This window comes from Phacochoerus africanus, chromosome 15 (assembly GCF_016906955.1).
Source record: "Phacochoerus africanus isolate WHEZ1 chromosome 15, ROS_Pafr_v1, whole genome shotgun sequence".
Taxonomy (NCBI): Eukaryota; Metazoa; Chordata; class Mammalia; order Artiodactyla; family Suidae; genus Phacochoerus; species Phacochoerus africanus.
This window is the reverse complement of record NC_062558.1, coordinates 3,172,642-3,199,869: the sequence shown is the minus strand read 5'-3', so window position 1 is coordinate 3,199,869 and position 27,228 is coordinate 3,172,642. Positions and strand designations below refer to the sequence as shown.

Sequence of the window (27,228 nt, the reverse complement as noted above, 5' to 3'; positions counted from 1 at the left end):
ATCCTAAAGTGCTCAGAACCCTGAGAGGTTTCTTTTTATTTCTGGAAGTACCTTCTGTTGAGAAGGCCAGCTGAGACCACTGATCTTTCCTTAGCAGGGAAAGGACCTTATCTCGTACCCTTGAATATTTTTAGTATCAAGCAGCTTTAGGTTTCATCTTTTATCTATCTCTTCACCTGTGAATAAATTGTCAGTGCATGATGAAATGGCAGAAAGTATAAAGTGAGGCACCTTCAGAGGTGGGCATCAGTCCTTTTAAAGATGGGTTTTGTATGGCTTCTCCTTGATTTTCATGTAGGTAATTTGTTTGAATCCGGATGTCAACATGATTAGTGCTGACATTGGCCCATTTTTTTTCTTTCCTTTAAATTGAGAAATAACCACCATTGTTTCTCTTTTCTGACAGATTGATGATATTGATCTCATTAGTGCCAACATGGAGAATTCACTTGCTTCTATTGGGGGCTTCTGCTGTGGCAGGTCTTTTGTAATTGACCATCAGGTGGGTTCTTTTGAAAAAACAAAAGCAAAAACTGAAACTAATTGCATTGGTCACCTAAAGATGTAACTGCTAATTACAGAATTTCTTTCTAATTTAGTTTATCACACAGTTTTTATTTAGAAGTAGATTTATTCAAGAATCACTCGAAATATTGACCTTTAGCAGTTATCTCCCTTTAGAAGAAAAGTTTTGTTTTTATTACGTGATAACCTGTACATGCCTGGATCTTACCACCTTGCCGTTTGTACGTACTGTTCATTAGGTGCTACAGAGATTTGGTGCCTTTAGATTTTTTAGCCCCCAACATATATATATATATATATATATATATATATATATATATATATGTATATATATATATATATGTTTATGTTTTTAACTTCTTTCTTTTCAGCGACTTTCTGGCCAGGGGTATTGCTTTTCAGCTTCGTTACCACCCCTGTTAGCTGCTGCTGCGATTGAGGCCCTCAACATCATGGAAGAAAATCCAGGTATAACCTTTAAACCCAGGAAGTCAAAGATGTCGCAGGCTATTTTAGTCATGCAGCTGGTTTGCTTTTGTGGGTGGGAATTAGCTCGAAGAAATTATTTCCCAGACAGAGCTATGGCTCTGAATTGTGTTATCTGGCATTTAAGGGAAGAAGGGCGGTGAGGAAACTGTCCCTGCCTCCGGGTTTCATTTTAGAGCTTCTCTCCTGTTTCTGGAGTTGAAGCCAGAGCCAAAGCAGGGCTGGCTCCCAAGGTGGGTGGCGGTGCCAGAAAGAGGATGGTTAGCTCTGGGCCATTCTCCATTTGGCTTATCAGGGGTTTTTCTGAGGAGTTAGCTGAAGTATGCTCATTTTTAGTACATGTAATTTTATAACTCTTGCCTAGTTTTCCCCTTCGGTCTTTGAACCATGAGTGGATACTTAGGCCAGGCTGGTTTACCAACCATTAAAGCTTGCATAATGAACAGTTGACTAAATTTAAAATGTGGTTTGGGGTTGTGACAGTGCCTCCTCCCCAAAACCTAAAACAAAAATGGAAGAGCAGGCCTGGTATTTGTAAGTTTTACATTTTCTAAACTTCCAAAGTTTCAGCATTGGGTTTAATTCAAAGAATCGTAAACATGAGCACTTCTGTGTGCACATTCATATATTTGCTTGTCAGATAGCCTGGCACTCCCATCTCCTGCTCAGCTATTTCAGTTTGTGAAATTCTCTTAAAGAAAGCAAAAACAATTAGGAAGAGATCATAGACGTTACTACGAGGTCTGTTGTTTCCCAAAATGTTTTAGCATCCAGAAATAAGTAATATATTTGTACCCTTTTATTCTTAGCCAGATAATTTATAGACTGTTGATAAGAACAGAGCCATTGTTTTGTTGTGGAAAACCTCATCCCAGATTTTGCTGAAATTGGGGTGAGACGGCGCAGGCTAGTATGTGCCAGAGACTGAAGTAAGGGCCTTCACAGGAGATAATGGCTATCTATTTGTGCATTATTAGTGGGTAGAAGGATTTGCAGAATTTTAAATTGAAGAACTGGATCTAAAAAACATTTTTAGATTAGTAACACAAATCTTTCAAATATACCATCAAATGTATTTTTTTGTTCAGGTATTTTTGCAGTGTTGAAGGAAAAGTGCAAACGAATTCATAAAGCTTTACAAGGGTAAGTTTTAGATATTTTCAACCAACCCGAAGTGCACCTGCACCACATTTAAATAACTCATGAAAAATTTTGAATGTCACCTCTTTGGTTTGAGCCCATTTCATAAGCCTGGGTCAGTTTGACTGAATTGCAACTAAGAAACCAAAAATGTAGTTCAAATTTGTCTGTGTGTGTAAAACCAGAGCATCCATTTTGTCTTTGCTTTGAAGAATCATAACGTCGTTATTCTAAAAATGATGTAAACTCATTGGTAAAATACTAATAGGCTTAGAGAAGCTCACAACCGTGAAAATAGGAAATAATGCAGCATGCTACCACCAGAACTAACCAGCATAAGTGCTGGCGAATCTCTCCACATCCGTACGGACAAAAGGATGTAGTTAGGTGATCCTGGGTTCATGCTGTCCATGTTACTGTTTAGAAACTTCTAACTTTTATTTTAAATTACTTCAGGAAAAAGCAGTGAAGTAGAAGTGACCTTAGGAGAGTTCTCTTTGTTTTCACTACAGAAGAGTAGTTCTTTAAGGTCCCTCCAGAACTGAGAAAAAAAGGAGGCTGTCTTCAGGCAGATTTCTGGTCTTAGAGGAAATGGTCTCCCCTTGCCCCTGGTGCTTCCTGTTGTCTTTCCAAGGCGAAACCTGTCTTTTTTAGGTATGGAAGTCCTATCCCAATTGCCAGCTGTGGAAACTAGAATCTTTTTTAAAAAGAAAAGGACAGTTGATAAGTAAGCAGGTCACAGATGTTCCAGAGAAAGTAGGGACAGAAATAATTAAAGTCTGGGTCTGACTTCATGATGGTAATAAAAGTTCTTGCATGATTTATGGTAGAGATATTGTTGTTTCCAGTTACATTGGTTTATGAAATATTAATAAACCAACCCATCCCAGCACATTGGAGTTACTGTAAATTCATGAACACCACCTCAGATGCTCTTTGTTCTGTCTAGGAGCGTTAATGTGTTGTTGTTGTTTTTTTAAAATCCGTTTGTCTGCTTTTCCCAGCTCTTTCACACTTTATTTTCTAAAACCCCTAACCCTCTGTCGCCCACTTTTGACTGACAGCCTTGCCTCATGCTGTCACTTGGGAACTCCCTCATTCTCTCTCACAAACCAGTACACCTCCGGAGAGCCGACCAGTCTTCCCTCCTGTTACTGCCAAAGAAATCATTCTCCATTCACCACAGCTCTGCTTTCCTAAGGACCAGGTGCCTTTGGTCTTCCCCTCTCTTCTCCCTTTAGCTTCTCTCCTCTTTCCTTAGTCATTTGATTAGCATTCAGGTACTCTGCCCTCTCATCTTACATGCCTCTTTCCTGTGACCCCACCTTCCCCTCTAGCAGTTAGCCCATTGCTCTGCTTCTCTTTTTAACCAGTCTTTTCCAGAGTTGTTTACACTTTCTCCACATCCTCATCTCTTGTGTAGACTTGAAACTACTGAAACCCACCTCTGTCCCACGCTTTACCCAGAGTGTTCCCATGGAAGGCCGATGATGCCATGTTGCCACATTCACTGGAGCCTCTTCAGAGCTCGTCTTATTTACCCTTTAGCTTTCAGCACAGCTGACAACTCTTCCCTTCTTGCAGCTCTTTCTTTCTTTGGATTCCGTTACACCACACGTCTGGTGTTTCTTCTGCCTCTTTGAATTTCTTCATCCTGATTACTCTTTTAACGTCCCTCTCCGCAGAGCTTAGTCCTTGCTCCCCATTTTTCTCTTACCTGCCTGGAGAATTGCCTTCTTCCACACCTGGAGCTTCGGCTCATTTCAAGACACCTGTATATAGATTTGTTATCAACAGACTCTCCCACTCCTTAGGGCCCGAAGTCTCACATCCAGTGTCCTGCTCAGGCTTTCTGCTTGGAAGACGTCACAGGTGCCTCATCCCAGCACACAGTGAAGGACGTGTGAGCGCAGATTGTACAGGTGTCTAGTTATTTATAGGGAGCAGGAAACAAGACAGCAAGGAGGCCACTGTAGCAAGAGGGGAGAAGTGGAGGCACCTAGTGAAAGATAAAGACCAGATGACAAGGGCCAGACCGTGCAGGGCCTTATTGGCCATGACAAGAACCTGGCCCAGACGGGAGTCCCTGGCTTGGTTCTGAGCAAAAGAATGGCATGACATGGCTGAAGTTCATGTCTTAGCAAAATTACTCTTGTGTTATATGAAAAAATAGATTATATGGTGGCAAGTACAGAATCAAGGAGACCAGTAAAGATATTGTTGGCAATGCTGCATAAGAAAAAGATGATGGCAAGGAGTTCCCGCTGTAGCACAGTGGGTTAGGAACCTGACTGCAGCAGCTTGAGTTGCCGTGAAGGCATGGGTTCAATCCCAGGCCTGGCACAGTGGGTTGAAGGATCCAGGATTGCTGCAGCTGTGGTGTAGCTCCCAGCTGTGGCTCAGATTCACTCACTGGCCAAAGAATTTCCATGTGCCGAGGATTTAGCCATTAAAAAAAAAAAAAAAGATGATGGCATCCCTGAACTTCGTGGTAACCATGGAAATATTTGGATTTGGGGTATTTTTTGTAGGTAGAGCTTGGTAGATTTTCCAAAATTGCACATGCAGAGTGAGTAAGAAGACTTAAGCTTGATCTTAAGGTTTTTTGGTCTGAGCAACTAGATGGAGTTGCTAGTAAGTGAAATGATTAGAACTATTTGGGGAAGTTTGTTGGAAAGTTGAGTGTTGGCTATGGTAAACTTGAAATGCCATCAGACATCAAATAGAGAGTAGTCATTGAATATACAATTTGAAGTTTAAGGGAGAGAGCTAGAGGTAAATTTTTGAATCATTAGCACGTATATAGTATTTGAAGCATTTTAATATTGAAGACATCAGAAACCAGCCAAGGAGACTGAGAAAAAGTGGCCAATGAGGAAGAGACAGACCGGAGATTCTAGGTTTCTGGAGGCCAATGGAGAAAGAGTATCAGTAGGAGGTGAGCATGTCATATGTCAGCCTCGCTGACTGGCCTTTCGTTTCATAATGTGGAGGTTAGTGCACCTTGGCGAGTAGTTTCAGGGCATTCGAACCAGGTTCAGGAGAGGCTGGGAAGGGGGGGAATTGACTACAGCTCCGATCACTATTTTGAGAAGTTTTGCTATCAAGAGAAACAGAGACGTGGGATGGTATCTGAAGGAAGAAATAGGGTCAAGAGCGTGATCTCTTGGCTTATTCTAGGACCGCTGTCCTTAGGTTCTAAATATCATCCTAACACCACATTCTTTGTTTACTGCTTAAGGCTATCCTATACCGGTTTCCCTGTATACCCGGATCTGTTTTTAAGCCTCCCTTCCACTTCATTGGTTTATTTGCTCAGTCTTTAGATCGTTTTCATCACTGGGTCTGTTTTTATCACCATGTAAGTTTTTTAGTAAGTTTCACTGAAAATATGGCTAGAAGTTTAATTGTAACTGCATTAAATTTTCTGACTAATGTGGAGGGAATTTGTATGCATGAACATGATCTTTCATTTGTGTCTTTTAATGGAATTTAAAGTTTTTCCCTAAAACCCTTCTATCTTTATGGGACCTTTAAAGGGAATTTCTGGATACCCTTTGGATTTTGTTGCTATTATGACTGGCGTTGCCTTTTCTCTTAAATTTTCTGCTTGACTATTGCTGATTTGTAAGAATGCTAAGTTTTTTCGAAACTGACCTTATATCCAGCAGTCCTTCTAAGCTCTCATTAATTCCAGTAGTTTGTTTCATTCTGCTGTGATGTACATAAAAATCCATTGTCTGCAGTAATGACTTTCTTTTCCTTCCCAATTCTTTTTTTATTGCATCAGTCGGAGTCTCTAATACTCTCAGTGATAATAATAAGCATCCTCTCACGCCCACTATAAAAAGCATTTCTTCACGAAGTATAAAACATCACACTGTAGATGTTTGATGGTGGCCTTTATAAAATTACTCCTAGATTTGGAGACTTTTTAAAAAGTCATTCATTTGTCTCATGCTGAATTTCATCACTATACTGTCATCCCTCGGTATTGAGGGATTCCACATCTACAGATTCAGCAACCCCAGATTGAAAATATTTGGGGGAAATAAATCTCTCTTCCTCCTTGAGAAGCAGCAGATTTCGGTGCTGTTAATCCTAAGAAAGAAGAAAATAATCATAATTAAAGTTGAACATGTAAATAAGAAGGTAACTTTACCATCTAAACATATTGCTGGTGGTCAAAATATAAGTTTTTTTTTTTGCTTTTTAGGGCCGCACCCTCGGCATATGGAGGTTCCCAGGCTAGGGGCGCAATTGGAGCTACAGCTGCCAGCCTACACCACAGCCACAGCAACACCAGATCCGAGGCATGTCTGCAACCTGTACCACAGTTCATGGCAACGCGGGATCCTTAACCCACCGAACGAGGCCAGGGATCGAACCTGCAACCTCATGGTTCCTAGTCAGATTTGTTTCTGCTGTGCCATGAGGGGAACTCCTCAAAATATAAAATTTTAATGCCACAAAGCATCACTGTAATTTATGAAAGACAAGATACAAACTAAAGATTAGATAATAAGCAAGGAAGCAACGTTATCAATTATAGTAAGTAGTCCAGGAAGGAAACAGAGTAAGTCATAGAAAATGATGGTGCAGATGCTTCCCTAAGGTGGGTGATGAGGGAGGCCCCCAGTTGAGTGACACTTGGCCTGGGACCGGGCAAGGCTGGCTCTAGCAAGGCAAGAACAAGAGAGCAGATGAGAGGAATCGACAGGGCTGAGGCCCAGGGGCTGAGTGGGCCTGCGAGGGTCCTCGTGGGGGGGGGCGGCCCCGGCCCAGATGTGAGGCGTGGAGACCGCCTGGTGGAGGCTGGGGATGACACATTCTCGGTGAAATGTGAGCCAGCGTGTCCACCGGGGCCTGGGCCCTCCTCCCGGCCCCACTCAAAGGAACAGCGCTGCAGGGTGTCCTAGACTCAGAAGTATTTTGTCAGAGCTGCAATCCCACCACATGATGTTTCCCACGAAAGTCTCAAGTTTCTGTTACGTTCATTAATGCAGACTTTGCAAAATTATTTATAGGTGAGAAATCGGAGCTCAGAAGGGATTTGTATGTGTGTGTATGTGTGTGTTTCCTTTCCCCAGCATTTCTGGATTAAAAGTGGCGGGAGAGTCCATTTCTCCAGCATTTCACCTCCAACTGGAAGAGAGCACTGGGTCTCGAGAAAAAGATGTTCAGCTACTTCAGGAGATAGTAACTCGAGTAAGTATCAGATTACTCAGGTGACTCTCTTCCTGCCCTTCAGCCTGGAACCCAAGCAGTGTTTAATGTCATTTTTAAGAACAGGCTCTGCCCCCAAGGGATAGGGGACATTGGAAATGGCGGTTGCCCCTCTGGTTATGAATCATTCTGATGCCCAGCCTTCCTGACCTCTGTCCCTGCCTGGCGTCTCTGCCGACAGGCTGCAGCTCATCCCATTGGATGAGTTTTCAGCTCACACTGAACTTATATCCTGTGTCACATCGTAGTAAAATACACTTCCTTTCCACTCTGAATAATTAGTCTTCCAGAAAACCCATGTGCTTAGCATTCCCGAAGCAGGTTTTCGCACATGGCGGCGGGGACGGCATTGTGCGTCATGACGGCACTCGGCACAGGACAGCTGAACGCGCGGCATAGCTCAGAAACAGGGGACGAGACTTTTGTAACCAAAAAGGAAAGAAGAAAAGCCACTTCTTGACTGCACCTACCTCAGGAGGCTGGTGTAAATGTCTTCCACTTCTGAAAGTCATTCTGCTGCGAACTGTGCCTTAGTTATTACCTGAGGAATGCGTCACAGGGGAAAGAGCCCTCGACCTTTTCTGTTCAGCAGAGCGGCCTTCTCCCAAGTCCCCTCTCCTTCTGAAGAACCTCAGGTAGCCCCGCAGCACTGAGCAGCAGGGTGGCACCTGAATCTGAAATACATGGAGCATGTGTATGAAAATGCAGGCGGGCTGCACTCTGCTCCCTTGTCCTGCTTGTCCTCACGGCTCCTTCTGGAGGCTCCTGCCCTGGGTCTGTGCTCCAAGGGGTCCAGACCGTAGTGGCGGCTCCGTCTGCTGTATGCCTCTGCCCGGCTGTGGCACAGTGAGGCCAGGCCCATGTCCAGTCACGTAGCTGCTCACGGGTGGAGACTGGTGCGAAGCCAGCCTCTGGCCGCACTGCTGGCTTCAGGCGCCCTGTGATCTGTGAGCCATGAGCCCAGGGTCATCAGCTCATGGAGAGCTAGCAACTTGCGGCCTCCTTGGGTCAGGCTGGGTCTTAGAAAAAAACAAAACCAAGCCTAGACCTGAGAGCGATTCCTAATTGAGGAAGCGTGTCAGATCAAGAGTGATCAGGCTGGAGTGGTTCTCATCTTGCTGGGCGAGGAAATGTCACGGATGTCCCCTCAGGTACAGCTCTGCAGATGTGAAGAAAGACAGACTCTTGAAAGGGAGAAATCATTCCACAGGCCGTTTTTACTGCCTCGGTGTTTGTATTATAATATTACTTAAATGTGTACAGACATAAAGAAAGTACAGCGTCCTTGTAATTAGAGTTCTTGCCAAATTATACCAAATGTTATACCAAAACACATTTATAAATTAAGCACAAGCTAAACAGACAAGCCTAGGAAAAGTCAAATGAATGTCATCACCTTCCTGTGACAATGGAATTTGTTTTCTAAATTGAGTTGCCAGTGGTGTGACTGGTGCTGGGAGCCGCAGAGCAGCCTCTTGAAGCCGAGGGTCCCCTGAGTCTGTGTGACGCTGTTATTCACTCAGAGCCCCCTCAGGACGCTTCTCTGCACACCCCCTGTGTCTCGGGATGTGGGCCTTCTCTAGGTGCCAGGGCGTCAGCTCCATATCAGATCCACGTCTGTTCTTTCCTCACTGGAGAACAGTGAAGGGCTTCCTGCTGCTTTGTTCCAGAGAGAGACACGGCACAGGGCATGAGAGCCAATGACTCAATACTGCATTTGCACACGGTATCCTCCTAACAAAAAAGAGATCCAGAATTATATTTGTGAGCCTTCAGGAAATCATCCTGAGAGTTGCAGGGGAAAGAGCAGTCTCTGGGGAGGGAGCAGAATGCTCTCTGGAAACTGCATTTAGGAAGAAAGAAGAACGATCTTAACAGTTTCTTTGCATCATCACAGCTTCCATCTGAGAAGTCTTTTGTCCTGTTCTTTGCTTTTTCTTTTCAATGTTTGAAAGAGAAAAAAGAGTTATGGCACTGTACCTCATGTTTAAGCTTTGTAGAACTGAGAGGTTCTGCCAAGTTTTTGTTGAGTTGCTTGACAAAACACTGTTTTTATAAACTGAGGTATGGTTTATAATGTTTCTTAACTAGCCAGGACTCGAAACAGAGCCAGTCCAGATGTTTTCAGAAGGAGTTAACTTTTCCAAGTGCACTTACAGAATGTAGAATCAGCAAAAGTCATTGCCTGGCATTGTTTTCCATGTTTTCCTGGCGATAAAAACTTGCTTTGCAACTTACAGAATAGCCTCTCTTCAGGCAAATACCTGCATGGCCACATGCTGACTCTGACTATTCTTTTCTTATACTGCCCCTTGCTCTGACTGATTTTTTTTTTTTTAATGCAATTCACATGCATTAAAACTCACCCTTTTAAAGTATAAAGTTGAGGAGGTCTCCTGTGGCTCAGCAGGCTAAGGATCCAGCATTGTCACTGCAGCGCTCAGGTCATTGCTGTGGTGTAGGTTCAGTCCCTGGCCTGGGAACTTCTGTGTGAAGCAGGTGTGACCAAAAAAAGAAAAATAAATAAGAAAATAAATACCACACACAATTGAATGGTTTTCAGTGTACTCCAAGTTGTGCAGTCATCGCTATCTAATTCCAAAACATTTCATCACCCCAAAGAGAAACTCTTGGAAACCATTATCCTGATCTGACTTTATGCTTTATTTTGATAGCGATTATTTTCATTAAAATAAAATACCCACGGGTGGGTAATGTATGGGAGAGCTGTGCAAAAAAATGTGTGACACCAGCCTCTTCTGTGCCGGGTAGCACCAGGCTCAAGTGTAGCACACAGGAATCAGAGCTGTTGCTGATGTTTGACTTGTGAGCAATTTCTTGCTGAAATGCTAAGTCAGTTCTTGGTTGGCCTACCGGGCTTTCCTGAGACTATTGCCCCTGGCCCTAACTCTGCTTTGCCTAAAATGGTAACCACTAGTTACCCATGACTATTTAAATTAAGTCAGATTCAAAGTTCAGAGTGCACTTGACTAGCCATCTGTCAAAGTGCCCAAGAGCCACATGTGCCCCTAGCTACGAAACCAGACAGTGCAGAGTGAACAGCTCCTCATTGCAGGACGTTCTGCAGAACAGTACTGCTCGAGATGGTTTTATGGTATTTTGTTTTGTCTTCTAGTAGTTATAATTGGAAAAGCTCCTGCTGAGGGTAGCATTTCAGTGTACCTTCCGGTTTTCTTGACCAGATAGCTGTCATCCAGGTTGCAAACATCTTCCTTTTTCTCACACAGTGCATGGACAGAGGCATCGCGCTGACTCAGGCGCGCTACCTGGAGAAGGAAGAGAAGAACCTTCCTCCGCCAAGGTTGGTAGACTTTAAAACATGACCTGAGTTGCTGCTTCTGACTTTAAACTCTGTGTAAAATGGATCATGTTTTGAAATTTTTAGAAGACAGTCACAGGATAAGGAAGAATGTATATCTTAAAAAATAGTACATCACCTATTTCTGTTCTTAAACTAGATGTTTTCCCATTTTAATTGAAAAGTCCTTCAGGACTCTGTAGTTAATTTATTGAAATAGCTGCTTCCCGTTGGCCACGGCCCACCGATGAGTGGCGGTGCCCATCCCACCTCTGGCCCGAGCGCCATGTGCACTTCCTCTGACAAACATTTATTAAGTTAAACACCCAAGGAAGACCTGCAGCGGCGGCGAAATCTAGAGAGGTTCGAGCAGCCCTCCATGAGAATGTGCCTCAGCTCATGATTTAAAATTGGTGTCCAGGGAGTTCCCGTCATGGCGCAGTGGAAACGAATCCGACTAGGAACCAGGAGGTCACGGGTTCGATCCCTGGCCTCTCTCATCAGGTTAAAGATCTGGTGTTGCTGTGAGCTGTGGTCGCAGATGCGGCTTGGATCTGGCCTAGCTGTGGCTGTGGCGTAGGCCAGCAGCAATAGCTCTGATTAGACCCCTAGTCTGGGAGCCTGCATGTGCCGCAGGTGTGGCCCTAAAAAGACAAAAGACAAAATAAAATAAAATAAAATTGGTGTCCAGAGACACTGTCTTGGGAAAGCTCCCCGGTGTTGTCCTTACTTGCCATAAGTAATAGTAAATCCCTTCTTCTCCCGAATAAATAAATAAAAAAAATTGGAGTCCATTCAACCAAACATCCTGATTCTGTCCCCTAAGTACTTAGAGTGTAGTCGAAGGAGGTAAACACCCAGAGCATGAGTGTTCGGGGCCATGACACAGGGTCAGTGAGGTCACAGAGGAGGAGGGCAGGGTTAGTTCTGGCCTGGGAAGGACTCGGGCTTCCATGAGCAAGCGATGCTTCAGCTGAGACTGGAGAACTGATGGAATCAAACAAGCTGGGTGGGCATCGGACTTTCCAGCAGGGTCTGCAGCAGTGGGGAGGCCTACGGATGCATCTGGGGAGCCCAGAACCCAGGTATGAGAGGAAGCCGAAGGAGGCCAGAAAAGAGCCAGAAGCACACTCAAAGTGGGAGCACGTGCAGGCATGAAACGCCAGGCCGGGTTCTGGAAGGCTGCTCTGGCAGCAGCTTGAAAGTGCTTTGAGGATCCTGCTCTCTCAGTTCTGATTGTGAGCCTGGGTTTCATTAGGACAGGGGCCACCCTCCTTTTGTGCTCTCCATGGCCAGCCCAGCTCAGTGCGTGTCTGTCCAGTGGGCGATGCGGCTCTTGGCAGAAGAGAGTGAGAAGGACGGACGTAGAATTGCTTTGTCAAGCTGATATTTCTTGCTTCAGTTGCCTGGAAACTTGAAATTTTCTGCCTTGCATCAAAGTATTGTAGAACTTCTGTGTGACTTACTCAGTTATCAATATGCATAACTGTATACTCACTGATTGGAAAAGCATTGACCTCCTGCCTTGGGCCTGGTACTCCTTGCAGCACTAGATTATTTAAAGGACAGAATTTCCTGCCACCCCTGAGCAGAGCCCCACTGCGAGGTTACTTTGACTAGATTGCCGCTTGTCTAGTGGGAAAGGGCAGACTCCTGTAAATGGCCAGATGGTCGACGCATTAGGCCAACAGGACCCAAGGCCCCTGCCACGGCTGCTCGACGCTGCCGGAGCCGTGGGAGAGCAGCTTGGGCAGTGGGCCGGTTCCAGTAGACCTTTATCCACAAGCACAGGTGACAGGCTGAGCCTCGCTGTAGGCTCTCATTTGATTATTTTTTTGTCCCTTATCATTTCTCAGCATTAGGGTTGTGGTCACAGTGGAACAAACAGAGGAGGAATTGGACAAAGCTGCTTCCACGATCAATGAGGTGGCCCAGATCGTGCTGCTTTAGTCTGTGTCTCCAGCCTGGTGACTGCTCGCCACGCAACACACAGACAGCCCTTGGAGTCACTGCAGAGCAAGCCAGGGACGGGCCCGCGGGTACTGGATAGGGTGTCACTGGATGGTGTATGACATGAGAAGGATGCTGGTTACTCTTTAAAGGAAAACACATCCAAAAGCCCAAGAACTGATTTTTTTTTTTTTTAATGAGAACTAATGACAGCATATAACTGATATTCAAATTGTGCTATTTAGTACCGTTTAAATGTTTTATTAATACTTGTATTTTATATTCTTGTTGTTGTTGTCATTGTTTAAAAATGGAGCTTCAGTTTACCTTCCTTGCCTTCTTACGGTAAAGATTGTGAGCACTCCTTAATATTTCATAGACAAATGTCTACATTAAAGTTTAGAAGCACTTCAGTATATGTGATACAAAATGTATTCTTGAAGATCTCATTCAACCACATATTTTTCAGTCTTCATTATGTGAAGCTCAAAGGTGGCTAATATATAGAGGAACACTTTTTGTGTGATTATTATAAACTTTTCATTATAATATATATGAATCATAGAATTTTTATATACAATACACTAAATGCTAATGTTGCACCATTTCTAACAGTGAAGCTCAGCATCCCTAACCAGAGAATGGTCATAATTCTTCCTAAGTGAGCAATAATTTAAATCAAATATTATTTTATTTTACTATAGTTGACTTTTACATTTATTATGGGTTGGCTTATAATCTGTTTTTGGAAAGAGGGTTATTGTGGTGATCCCAAAATAGAAATCTTATCGTTGATATGTTAAAATATCTTGAATGTATTCTTTTTTGTATAATGGGTTTGCCTAGGGAGATAAAACTTCAGGCTTTTTCTAAGCTGATGAAAATGAGACCTTTATTTCTTTTCAGCTTATGAATTCCAGATATCTAAAAAAAGATGTGAAAGCACTAAAAATAAAAATTTTAAGCTGTGCTTTAGCTATGTTTTTTCTTTAGCAAACAAGTTGGGTGGTATACATGTTTGTGATACATGCCACAGGACAGTGCATCGATATTGCACTGTTATTCCTTCTCTTTTTAAAAGGAAAGGAATAAAATTGTTTTAAAAAAGTCATTTTTATAATCTACGTTCATATTAACAAGTGGTCTTCAACATCTTTTTAAATAACATATTTTTTAATGTTTAGTTTCTATTTTGCTTGAGGTATTTTGTACGTATGTGCCTTGTGATTGCTGCTGCTTTAAAGGGGGATGAATCTGTTTTTTGTTTTTTAATGAAATAAATCTACATTCCTGATAATCAGTCTATTTGCATATGTAATGTATTCAATAGAATAGTCTCTTTGGGGGATGAATCTGTTTTTTGTTTTTTAATAGAATAGTCTCTTGATTTTAATTTTTGCAGACCTAGGACAGTAGAGTGAGTGTGTGTGTGTGTGTGTGTGTGTGTGTGTGTGTGTGTGTGTATGTTGGTGTATTGGTGTGTTGGCATGGGGGGGGTTAGAAAATTTAATTCCTTAGTGCCTTTCTTCAATGTAGAGTATCTGAAATTTGCTCGGTTCTTACCAATTTAAGCCTTGGCCACATATGACCACAAAAATACCAGACCTGTTGTTTTTATAAACAGATATGGGGGGGTTATAACTTTTCAGCTACATTGATAATACCTGAAAAGTCAAAACTGCAATACCTAGAGTTTATTTCTACTTTAAAAAATGATCAGAAGCTCCCAGAAAAGATGGTGGAGCAACTCCCATTGTTCACCTTCAATCCTTGAAACACATCCATACGAACCAAAAATGAAGTCTTTATATTAAAGCTATAGAGTACCCGCAATCCAGTAATGCACGCATGAAATATCTGCTAGAAACAGTAAATCTGTATGAAACAAGCAAAATGCTGAGAAACAACAAGCATCTCAAATCCAAAGCAGGTTATAAATTGCCGCTTTAGAAGCAGAGGGTGCTGAAGGGCTCTGTCAGTGACCCTCCATTTAGAAAGGCAGTGGCTGGGTGAGCAGCCTGGAAACCTCTGAGAGCCGTTTCCACTCAGCAGTTGTCCCCAGGAGAGGAAGAAGCCACATGACTGCTCCCTCTGTGTTGTCTACAGGAGGCTCCCTGAGAGAATTAGGACCGGTGGACCACAGGCCTGAATAAAGCCAAAATCACGAAACTTCTAAGGAGAGCCTTGGAGAAAATATTTCAAATCTCTGGTAAGGTGACCATGAGTATAATCCCAAAAGCATAAACCAAAAAGAAAAAATTGGTAAATTAAGCCTCATAATTTTTTTAAAAATTTGCTCTTCAAAAGACACCATGAAAGAAATGTGGACGAGCCACAGACTATGAAAAAATAGTTGCCAATCCTTGATAATAAAAGATGTGTATCCATATACATAAAGAATACAACTCAAATCAAAAAGCATAATTTAAAAAAGACAAAAGATGACATTTTACCAAGAGACATTCAGATGTCTAAACTCATGAAAACGTATTCAACCTCTTTAGTCATAAGAAAAATGCAAATTAAAGCTACCAAGAGTTCCCGTTGTGGCACAGCAGAAATGAATCCAACTAGGAACCATGAGATTGCAGGTGCAATCCCTGGCCTCGCTCAGTGGGTTAAGGATCTGGCATTGCCGTGAGTTGTGGTGTAGGTCTCAAGACATGGCTGGGATCCCCTGTGGCTGTGGCTGTGGCGTAGGCTGGCAGCTATAGCTCCCATTCGACCCCTAGTCTGGAAACATCCATATGCCACAGATGTGGCACTAAAAAGCAAACAAAAAAAACTACAAAGAGATACCATTACACACTCATTAGAATGACTATTCAAAAGTACAGATAAATACCAAAGATTGGTAAGATAGGGAAAGGTAAAACCTCATACATTGCTGGTGGAAAGGTAAAATGATACAATGACTTTAGGAAAGAGTTTGGCAGTTTCTTAAAAAAGTTAACATAAATTTGCAATGTAGGCTGGAAATTCCACTCCGAAGAGAAATAACGTGTTTGTGCAAAACCTTGCACACACGTATTCCTAGCAGCATTATTCATACGAGCCAAAAAATCAATCCAAATGTCTGCCAACTGACAAGTGAATAAGCAAAATGTACATTCATGCAATGGAATGCAATTCAGCAATAAACAAACTGTATAGATAATTCTCAACATATTGGTAAATGAAGAAACCAGATGAAAATGACCGCAAAATTACATGATTCCATATATACCTGATGTCCAGAAAAAGCCAGTCTGAAAAGAAGATAAGTTAATGGTTACCTGTGGCTATGATGAGAATGGAATTGACTGAAGACCAGCACAGGGGACCTTTCTGGGACAATGGAGAGGTTCTAAACTGGGTTATGATGATGGTTGCACATCTCTGTGAATCTTCTAAAAGCTATTGGATCAAGTATTATCTGGGATAATGAGCATAGCTACCAATGAATTGACTTTCCATCACTACAGCAAATGTTGTCGTAACCTGCGTTGTCCCTAATATATTTGGAAATCTTTGATGTGGACCAGATGGCAGTCTCAGCAGCACAGGATAGATAGGATGCCAGACCTGAGAACAGCAGGCAGCCAGAGGCACATCTGAAAACCGAACAGGCTCTGGTTCTAGCTCATCTACTCAACAGCCGTGAGTCCTCAGACAGGACCCAACTCCTCCTTGAACAAGCCATGAAATAGAAGGTGGGGCTGGAGGACTTTGTTTGAATTATCTTGAATCTTCCTGCTCTCAAGCCAAGTTGGGAAATTCTTGGCTCCAGACAGACCTCCAGCGCTGAGAACTACCCATGTGCCTCTCCCTAGGGGAGTGTGGAGAGCCTTGCGCTCTCTTTCACACCAACCAATGTCCTATTTTGATGAAAATGCACCGGCCAGAAAACTTCAAATATTTGGTTCTATTCCCCCGATTGTTGCTACTTATCCACAGAGTGACACTTCAGTGTCCCCCTGAACCCCATACCATCTCTCCCCCACTTAATAGCTGCCAAGAACTTTCTTGGAGGCACCCTCCCTACTGCAGGGCACCATGGGGCCCCTTTGTCCTCCCATTCAAGTTTATTCCACAGACTTTGTGGCATCTGAAGAGGCCACCAAGGGCTCCATGCACAGTACAGAGAAAGCCCCGGAGGCAGGTCACCTAGACAAGGACCAGCATCACCCCTTGCCATCTGTGTGAACCTGGTGAGTGGCTTAAACTGACTATGCCTAGTTTCTCAAACATCTGTAAAATGAAAATAATCGTACCCAAGCCCACAGAGCCATTGTGAGAATTAGGTAAAATGATGATGCATGCAGATACTTTAAATTGCACCTAATGTGTCATAAGAATGACATCTATGTTATTATTATTATGTATTATTTTTATTATTAATAATATTGCGAGTGAGACAATTGGCAAATTGGCAAAAAGAACTCCCTCTTACCTCTTACATGATGCAGTAGGAAGTCACTCCAGGAGGGCTTGTGATTTCACACAGCATCGAGGTCCGTGATTTTTTTTCCTGCAACTGCTTTACGGAAGCCACCCCAAATACTGAAAGCATCCACAAAAAGGAGTACTTCTGTACTTTTAATTCACATGCATGGCTTAGAAGCAGCTTCCTGCATGTTCTGTTGAGAATCCAGATCTCCTGGCAGTCAATTCCAAGCCTGCCCCTCCAACTCACACATGGGGGATGATAAAAACTGAGTGCCCCACCCACCCTGGGGGCTGGAGCTGAAGAGAGAGACCTCTGTTCAAATTCCCGCCGTATTTCTTCAGGCTCTGATGCCACTGAGAGTAAAGGAGGCAGGGAACGTGGGGTGTGCTGTCGGGTTCCCCATCTCCTTCCAGGGAAGGAAGACTTGTATTTGCAGCTCAGCCTTTTCTCGGCTCATAAACTTAGAACAAGTGAGGTCTAGAGGCCAGGCCTCCCAACAGGCTGCCTCCAGGCAGACAGGACTGAGCCAGACGTCTCTCTGTCTTAACATCCTGACCCTGCAGCCACTAAGCCATGTTGAGTTAGAACAGGGCCATTTTCTCAGCCTCAGACCTGTGAGAGATACATCATTTTATGGCTGTCACATCTGCCTCTTCCACATTCTGGATTTCTCTTCTTCAAGGGAAGAGGAAACTCCCATTTGTCCCACGCAATCGACCCAAGGTCTCTGCTTGGAGCTGAGTGAGCACCAAGGGGATTTGTGAGTGCACATGGCCCACCGCTCTTCCACATCTGTTTCCTGTCCCTTAGCATCTGGGTGGCCTCCTGGCTCATCTGACTCCAGCTTCGATGGATGTGCAAAGTCCTTATTCGGGGAGGGGGAGCTTTGCTTTCTTGTTTATGTTTTTTTTAATTACACAAGCGATTATATGTTCAAATTAAACATCCAAATGGAGAATAGAACTTAAAAATCCTATGTCCACCCAATTCCACTCCTCCGTCCTGTGTATAAGGCCTAACTTATTCACAGTTTGATGGAGATCTCTCCATGAGCAGGTTCTGCTTACGCATGTACCTGTATTCAAATGGATTTTTATAAACACAGAACAGCTGCATTGTTCTTGTTCTGACTTAACGCAGGGATTTTCCCATACCAGCTCCTCATTCCTTTCACTTTGTGCAGAGTAAAAGTTTGGATGTCCTACAATTTATTTGACCAATGTTCTTTCCTTTTTTTTTTAATATGGAAGTTCTCAAGCCAGGGATCAAACCCACACCATAGCAGTGACCCAAGCCTCTGCAGTGACGCCAGATCCTTAACCCACTGCACCACAAGAGAACTCCCATAACCAATTTTCATTTTGTAGACATCAAGCTTCTTGGCTTTTTTCCCCTGTGACAAACGATGCTGAAATGAACACCCCAGAGCATGTAACTTGATGTTCTTCTGCAGGAATTTCTATGATGTGTAGGAATTCCATGGGCTTAAGTTTGGGGAAGTGGTAGGAGTAGCTTCTTTAGCATTTTCTGGTGTTACTTGAAAATTCAGTAACATAACTTATTGCATTTTTAGAATGTAAAACATTTATTGGTTTACGAATCATTGCGCTCTACACCTAGGACTAACACAATACTATAAATCAAGTAAACTTTGATTTTTAAAAATTAATTTAAAAAAAACCTGGAGTTCCCATTGTGGCTCAACGGTTAATCAACCCAACTGTATCCCTGAGGACGCAGGTTCAATCCCTGGCCTTGCTCAGTGGTTTAAGGAATCCTATTTTGTAAATATTATGTTGCTATCATTTTTGGAGTTACATTTTAAAATTTTTATTTTTGTGCAACATTTTCAGTATAATTCTTACTGTGCAACTCAGTGAGATAGTTTCTTTAATTTTTTGAAAGATATAGATGAGACTCTTTGGCATTAGTTCTTTTACTTTTTAAATTTAAAATTAAATTGTATTTTTTTGTCTTTTTTTTTTTTTTTTTTTTTTTTTTTTTTTAGGGCTGCACCCACAGCATATGGAAGTTCCCAGCCTAGGGGTTGAATCAGAGTTGTAGCTGCCAGCCTACGCCACAGCCACAGCAATGCCAGATCCAAGCCATGTCTGCAACCTACACCACAGCTCCTGCAAATGCTGGATTCTTAACCCACTGGGCAAGGCCAGGGATGGAGCCTGAGTCCTCATGGATGCTAGCCAGATTTGTTTCCGCTGAGCCGCAATGGGAGCTTCTTAAATTGTATTGCAGAATGTGCACCTCAACTGTTGCCATCTTCAGCCACACTCTCAAGAGGCAGCCATTTTCTCTTTATTTCTTCTGGAGAACTAAACATTTGTCTAAATAATATTATGTCCCTATTTCCTCATTTATCGACCTTAAGCAGTAAGTAGGAGCTCCTATTTTGAAAGTATTTTGTTCACATCTTTTCCCCATTTCTCTCTTTGAATTGCTCTCTTTCACTTGTTCACTCTTCTAGGAGCTCCTGGTTTATGCCAGGTAATAACCCCTTAGTTTCCTGCAGTTGAGTTATTAAATATGGCATCTACCTCTTAGCCATCTCATTAAAGAGAAGCCTGCATTTTGATGTAATGAAAGCCATCCATTTTTTCTTATAGTTTGTACTTTTGAAGTTTAAAGACTTTTCAACATTCTTAACTCTCTATTGATTTCAGATCTTTATCTTTCACATTTAAATCTTTAATCCATCTAGAGTTTATCCCTGTATTGGAATTAGGTAGGCGTCCAGTGTTTCATTCTCATTCTTCTTCATACGGTGAGATTCCCAAAACATTCCCCCCACATTCCTCAGTCTGTTGTTTCCTCATTAATTTATTCTTATACTTCATCTTATATTAAGTCTCATATAAACATGGGTCGGTCTTTAAGCTGTTATGTTCCCTTATTCTGTTCATATGTTCTTGTGCCAGTTTCACCATGTCTTTGTTAAATTACGGCTTTTTAGTTTGTCTTAATATTTGACAGGACACACCCTTTGTTTTCTCTAAAATTGACTTCACTCTTCATAGATTTTTATTCCTTCATATATGTTTTAAAATAAATTTAGTCAAGTTCCTCAAAAATATCCAAGTGGAATTGTCTGATACTGCATTTCATTCATAGTTTAATTTAGAAAGAATCAACATCTTATAATATTAAATTGTTCTATCTAAGAAAGTTAGATGCCATTGTATTTATTCAGACCTTCAATCTCCATTATTAGTGTTTTTAAGTTTTCTCATAGAGGGATTTTGGATTCTCAGATAATTCCTGGGTATTTTTTATGCTTGGGTATTGTAATTTGTCACTTATTTTTATATTATACCCACTAGTCAATTATTGCTGGTATTGAGAAGGCATTGATTATTGTAAGCTGGTCGGGAAAACTTGCTGAACTCTTACATGTATTCTAATCTTTTTGATTCTTTCGTTTTTCTAGGTTGATGTTCATTATACCTCTTATTTCTTTTTCTTTTGTTGCAGCATTGTCCAGGATCTCAAAAACACATTAAGTGGTGGCAGTGATAGTGGGTACATTTACCTTATAATTAATCATAAAGAAAATCCATCTAAAGTGTCTCTAGTAAATTTTTCAAATTAAGTTTCTGTTGGGTTTTGGTATTAGCCCTTAGCAAATGAATAAAGGGCAAGTCCTTTGGGAAGCAAATGACAAGATAGACATAGACATTCAAGTGATTTGACCTATTGATATGTGAGTTACACAGTTAATTACTGAATGTTCAACTAGCCTTGCATCCTTAGAATAAACTCCACTTAGTTATGATGTGTAATTTGTTTATTGGATTGCTGGATTTAATGTGCTAATACTTTGTTGAGGATTTTTGTGTCTCAGTTCATGAGAAATATTGATGTGCACTTTTATTTTTACTTTTTATGTACTGTTTTTGTGTTGTTTTGGTATCAAGGTAATAGTGACTTCCTAAAATGAGTTGGAAAGTGTTGGTTCTTTTTACTGAAAGAGATTTTGTAAAATTGATATTAATTCTTTACATGTTTGGAGAAATTCTCTATTTGAAAACTACTGGAATATGGAGATTTCTTTTTCAGGAGACTTTATTTTACAAGTTCTATTTCTTTAATGGTTATAGGACTATTCATGTATCTGTTTTATCTTACTGAGGTTTTCAAGGAATTGCTCCATGTCTTCCAAGCTGCCAAATTTAATGAGTATTGCTTGTAGTATTTACTTGTTATCATTTTAATAGCTGCAGGATCTGTTATGATAAACTTCTTTCATGTTGACATTGGTGATTTGTGTCATCTCTCTTTTTATCTTTGTCAGTTGCATTTGAGGTTTGCCAATTTTATTGATTTTTTTTAACAAATAGGTTTTTTCATTAATTCCTTTTATTTTCATTGAAATTCTGCCTTTTTTGTGTGGTTCATTCCTTCTGTTTGCTTTTAGTTTTTGTTTTTGTTGTTATTTCTTTTCTTTTTCTAGTCTTTGGAGCTAGGAACTTCAATTATTGGTATATTTTCTCATTTCCAATGAAAGGACTTAGTGCTATAAATCTCCACCTCGGTTCTACTTTAGATGAACTTCACAAAATTTGATATGACTGTATTTTTTTGCTTCATTTATGAAATTTTTATTTTTTAATTTCCTGTGAGACTTCCTGTTTGACCCATGGATTTTTTTTTTTTTAATCTTTTTGCCTTTTCTAGGGCTGCTCCCATGGCATATGGAGGTTCCCAGGCTAGGGGCTGAATCAGAGCTGTAGCCGCCAGCCTACGCCAGAGCCACAGCAATGCGGGATCCAAGCCACATCTGCAACCTACAGCACAGCTCATGACAATGCCGGATCCTTAACCCACTGAGCAAGGCCAGGGATCAAACCCACAACCTCATGGTTCCTAGTCGGATTCGTTAACCACTGGGCCACAACCTGACCCATGGGTTATTTAGAAATATGATGTTTAATTTCCAAGTATTTGGAAATGTTTCTGTTGTCTTTAAGTCACTGACTTCTAATTAGATTTTATTATAGACAGAAAACATACTCTGTATGATTTCAGTTCTTTTAAACTGGTTAGGATTTGTTGTATGACCTAGAACATGGTTGTGATGGTGAATGTCCCATGAGCACTTGAATAGAATATGTATTCTGCTATTGCTGGGCAGAGTGTTCTAGAAATGTCTGTTAGATACAGTAGGCTGAAGGTATTGTTGATTCCTCTGAATCCTTGCTGATTTTATCTCTACTAGCTCTATCAAATTCTGCAAGCTGCAAGCTGGGTGTGGAAATACCCAATGGCAATTGTGAATTTGTCTATTTCTACTTTCATCTCTTACTGGTTTTTGCTGGGTGCTACACATACTCAGGATTGCTACATCCTGGTGGACCAATTGATCCTGATATCATTATGTAATGCTTGCTTTTGTTCCTAATAATTTTCTTGCTCTAAAGTTTACTTTATTGATGTTCTTATAGTCTCTGGTATTTTTTTTCTAATTCCTATTTACATGATACATCTTTTCCCATCTGTTTACTTCCTATTTATCCATGCTATTTTTGAGCTCATTTTCTTAGTCTGTGTATATTTAATTCATGTGTATTATTCACTCTATATCTACCTATTTTTAATTTTTTTCCAACTCTAGTGAGGAAGAGTTGATCTCTATCTTTTAATTGTTGTATTTAAATTAATCATTGAGGAGTTCCCTACGTGGTGCAACAGAAACGAATCTGACTAGGAACCATGAGGTTGTGGGTTCAATCCCTGGCCTTCCTCAGTGGGTTAAGGATCCGGTGTTGCCATGAGTTGTGGTGTAGGTCACAGATGTGGCTTGGATCTAACGTTGCTGTGGCTATGGCATAGCCTAACAGCTACAGCTCTGATTAGCCTGGGAACCTCCACATGCTGCAGGTGTGGCCCTAAAAAGACAAAAAAAAAAAAATCATTGATGTGTTAGAGCTTAAGTTCTACCATTTGGTATTTTTCTATTTATCCCTTTATTCTCAGTCCTCTATTTTTTCTTGCTTTCTTTTATGACAATTTGAACATTTTTTAGCTTTAGATTTTTCTTTATTTATAATTATTTTTTCTTGTACCACTTTGCATAACTTTATTGGTGGTTGCTCTAGGTAAATTGCCTATGTAATCTATCACCACCTATGGTGCCAGAGTTTTACCCATTTGAATGAAGTATGGAAACCCTGTTTCCATTCTGATGTCTTTACCCTCCCCACTTTTTAAATGTAATTGTCTTACATACCTTGAGCACTATTATCAAAAGATGATATGATTTTTGCTTCAAACAAAGTATCATTAAACTTAGAGGTAAAGAATAGTCTACTGGGTTCACCTCTACATTTTCTCATTCTGGGGTTCTTTTTCCTCTCCGAAGTTCTCATGATTTGTCTGTTGTCATTGTCTGTATTAGTTTGCCCAGGCTGCCGTGACGAATACCACAGATTGGGCAGCTTGAAAAACAGAAATTTATGTTGCACAATTCTTGGGGCTAGAATTTTGAGAGCAAGGTGTTGGTAGGCTTAGTTTCTCTTGAAGTCTCTCTCCTTGGCTTGCAGATGGCTGTCGTGTTGTGTCCTTTCCTATGTGCACATGCCCCAATGTCTTTTTGTAAAGGCACTAGTCCTATCAGATTAGGGCCCCACCCTATGACTGCACGTAACCTAATTACATCCTTCAAGGCCCTGTCTCCAAGTACAGTCTTCATTCATTTCAGCATACAAATTTGGGGGGACACAATTCCATCCATAACATTTTTTTAAAGATTGGAGAACTTCCTTTAACCAATCCTCAAATGTACATCTGATAGCAACAAATTCTCCTAATTTTCCTTCTTCTGAGAAGTCTTATTTCCCATTCATTTCTGGAAGATAATTTTGCCAGATATAGAATTCATGATTGACAGTTCTTTTATCACTTAAAAAGTGCTATGCCACTAAGCTCTAGCTTGATGGTTTCACAAGAGAAATTGGGTGTCATTAATTTGGTTTCTTGTAAAGTTAATTTCGCTCTGATTTTTTAGGGTTTTTTTTGTTTGTTTGTTTTGTTTTTTGCCTTTAATTTTTCAGAAGTTTAATGATGATGTGTCTTTGTTTGGATTTCTTTGAGTTTATCCCATTTGGACTTCAGCTTTTTGAATCTATAGTTTTATGTCTCTTGCCAAATTTAGGAAGTAATTAACATTATTTCTTTGAGTATTTTTTCAGCCATACCCTCTTTCTCATTCCCTTCTGGGACTCTGATGATATATATAATCCTTGAGGCTTCATTCATTTTTTCAGTCTATATTTTTCTGCTTTGTTCAGGTTGAATGAGCACAATTGATCTGTCTTGTTGGTTCATGGATTCTATCCACTGTCATCTCTGCTCTAATATTGAGTCCTTTCAGTGAGTTTTTTTTGGGGGTTTTTTTGGGGGGTGGGGGCAGGGGAGTGGTTGGCCACCCATATGGAAGTTCCTGTGCCAGGGATCAAATCTGTGCCAAAGTAGCAACCCAGCCATAGCAGTGACAACAGTATATCTTTAAGCCACTGCACCACCAGGGAAGTTCTGAGTTTTTTAAAATATTGGTTATTGTGTTTTTCAGTTCTATAATTTCCATATGGCTCCCTTTTACAACTTATATCTTTTGCTGAGATTTCTATCTTTTCATTCATTGCAAGAGAGTTTGTAATTGCTTACTGAAGCATATATTTTTTTGGGCCACACCCAGGGCATATGGAAGTTCCCAGGAGAAGGGGCATGTTGGAGCTGCAGCTGCCAGCCTACACCACAGCCGCAGGCACACCAGATCCGAGCCATGTCTGCAACCTACACCGCAGCTCATGGCAATGCCAGATCCTCAACCCACTGAACAGGTCCAGGGTCAAACCCGCATCCTCATGGATCCTAGTCGGGTTCGTTACCACCGAGTAACAACGGGAACCCCTGAAGCATTCTTAATTACAACTTTTAAAACTCTTGTTGAATAAATTCTGCATCATATTCATTTCAGTGTTGGCATCAGTTGAGAAAAAAATTTTTATCATGAAGAATGTGGTTTTCCTAGTTCTTGATATGATGAATGAAATTTTATGTATCCAAATATTTTGGCTATTATATTAGGAGACTTTTATTTTTATTTATTTTTATTTTTATTCTTTTTCATCTTTTCTAGGGCTGCTCCCACAGCATTATGGAGGTTCCCAGGCTAGGGGTTGAATCGAAGCTGTAGCCACTAGCCTGCGCCAGAGCCACAGTAACGCGGGATCCAAGACTAGTCTGCAACCTACACCACAGCTCACGGCCACACGGGATCCTTAACCCACTGAGCAGGGCCAGGGATCGAACCCGCAACCTCATGGTTCCTAGTCGGATTCACTAACCACTGCGCCATGACGGGAGCTCCATATATTAAGAGACTTTTAAATGCTACTTAAATCTTTTTAGCAGATACCTTTTTTAAGTGTAACGTCTAGGTTCAAAGCTACTTTTGTGGGCTGTAGTTCAAGTGACATCTTAGTTTTCAGAGCCCTTAATGTTCTATTCTGTCTGCTTCATTCTTTGGATATTTGAGGGCTCTCACTCAGGCCTTGCAAGTGCTGCCTGAAATTGCTTCCCTGGGCTACCTAGAGCTGCAAGTTCGCCTTCAGCCAAGGATGGTGGAGAGACTGAAGCCAGAGAATCTGGCTCTTCTCATGCTGTTGGGTGGAGGATGGAACAATGCTAGGCTGAATCAGCCTACCTGCCAGCACCCCAGGTGTGGAGAGGGGATTGGGCCAGCCCAGTGTGGCTTTGAAGGCAAATGGCACTCCCTGCTGTGCCCCCTTAGCCCCCTCCATTTTGGCTCTTTCAGATTTCTCCTTTCTGGGTTCTTTGGTCATATTTTCTTGTTTGCTTGTTTGTCAGCACACATTGGTGCTTCCAGTTTTCAGGCCTCTCTGGCATCCATATGAGGCATAAGGAAGATAAAAAGAACTCACCACATCATCAGCCCTCAAGTCCTGTGTTCTCTAATCAGTGCACCTCTTCTTCCCAGCTTTCAGAATACTTGATCTTTGTCTGTTGGGTTATGTCCAAGCTATTTAGTTGTTTTGGGGAGGCGGGGGAGGAGAAGGGATAAATGAGCTTACAGTTTCTTGTTCTGGAATGGGATGTGCTAATAAAGATTTGGCAGATGGAAAGAGGAATGAACCTCTGGAATTCCATGGCTGCAAGAGCCACTGCTGGGCCTTGGTACAGAGTGGACACGCTATAATCATTGGTTGAATTCATAAGCAGATGGCATTTGCATACTTTAACTTCAGTATGCTAAAGGCAGAGCCTCTTTTCCCCTGAATTCTTGGACAAGGACTTCTCAGGGCTTTGAGGCTTCCTCTTTCTGAGAAAAGACCACAATGTCCCAGGTAGCCTGAAGGTAGGAGTTTGCTATTGTCCAAAAGCTGGTGACACTGTCTCTTTTTGTCTCTCTATACCTCTGTCCGTCCATCCATCTGTCTGTATATATGCATGGATCTATCTAATGACCTCAAGCTGAAGAAAAGGAACTAGAAAACCGTTTAACCATTTAACTTTTTGCTCTTTTTTCCAAAAAGAAGAAAATTCGCTCTTCAGTATCCTGATATACTTAGCATAAGAAGTCAGGACTCGAAAACATTCCCTTAGCTAAAATCTTCCTTCAAGAAAAAGGCCAATATTTAAAATATAGAAATAATAAAAAATTTAAATTTTTGCTCATAGTAGCACCAGATTTACATGACAGAATGTCAGCATTTTTCAAAGAGGTTCATGTGGAGATTTCAATGAGATTTCCTTCAGCTCATAGTCCCTTTGCTCTGTGCATATTATGGTGCCTCTCAGATGTGGCTTTTTAAATGAAAGAATTTTAATGAAGCAGTAAATAACTCTACAGTGAGGGGATCAACTATGAGGGGTGTGTTTCATACAGGATCACACCCGCAGGTTTTGTTTTTGTAAATCTGAATGTTCCTCCCCAACAGATACCCCACTTTTTGGATTCAAGAGATGAAATACACAAGGAATTCATTAAGGAATCAGGCTTTGGTGGGACAGCTTTGATTTGACACTTTTGAAATATGATCCAGGTCACAGCGGTGAATGGTGCAAACCTCTTTTTTGGCAACAGCATCTGGACTTGATTATTTTAAATTAGGTTGCG

The 27,228-nt window shown here is 41.4% G+C and overlaps 1 protein-coding gene across 1 annotated transcript in view; it reads left to right on the top strand.

Moving 5' to 3' along the window:
- SPTLC1 (serine palmitoyltransferase long chain base subunit 1) overlaps window positions 1-13,943 on the top strand; it is a 56,894-nt gene extending 42,951 nt beyond the window's left edge. The window contains exons 10-15 of the mRNA XM_047760338.1: window positions 407-502; window positions 897-993; window positions 2,100-2,154; window positions 7,242-7,359; window positions 10,626-10,699; window positions 12,553-13,943. Of these exons, the coding sequence (XP_047616294.1) occupies window positions 407-502; window positions 897-993; window positions 2,100-2,154; window positions 7,242-7,359; window positions 10,626-10,699; window positions 12,553-12,646 (534 nt within the window). The 3' untranslated portion in view covers window positions 12,647-13,943. The remainder of the gene's footprint in view (window positions 1-406; window positions 503-896; window positions 994-2,099; window positions 2,155-7,241; window positions 7,360-10,625; window positions 10,700-12,552) is intronic.
- The last annotated feature ends 13,285 nt before the right edge of the window (window positions 13,944-27,228 follow it).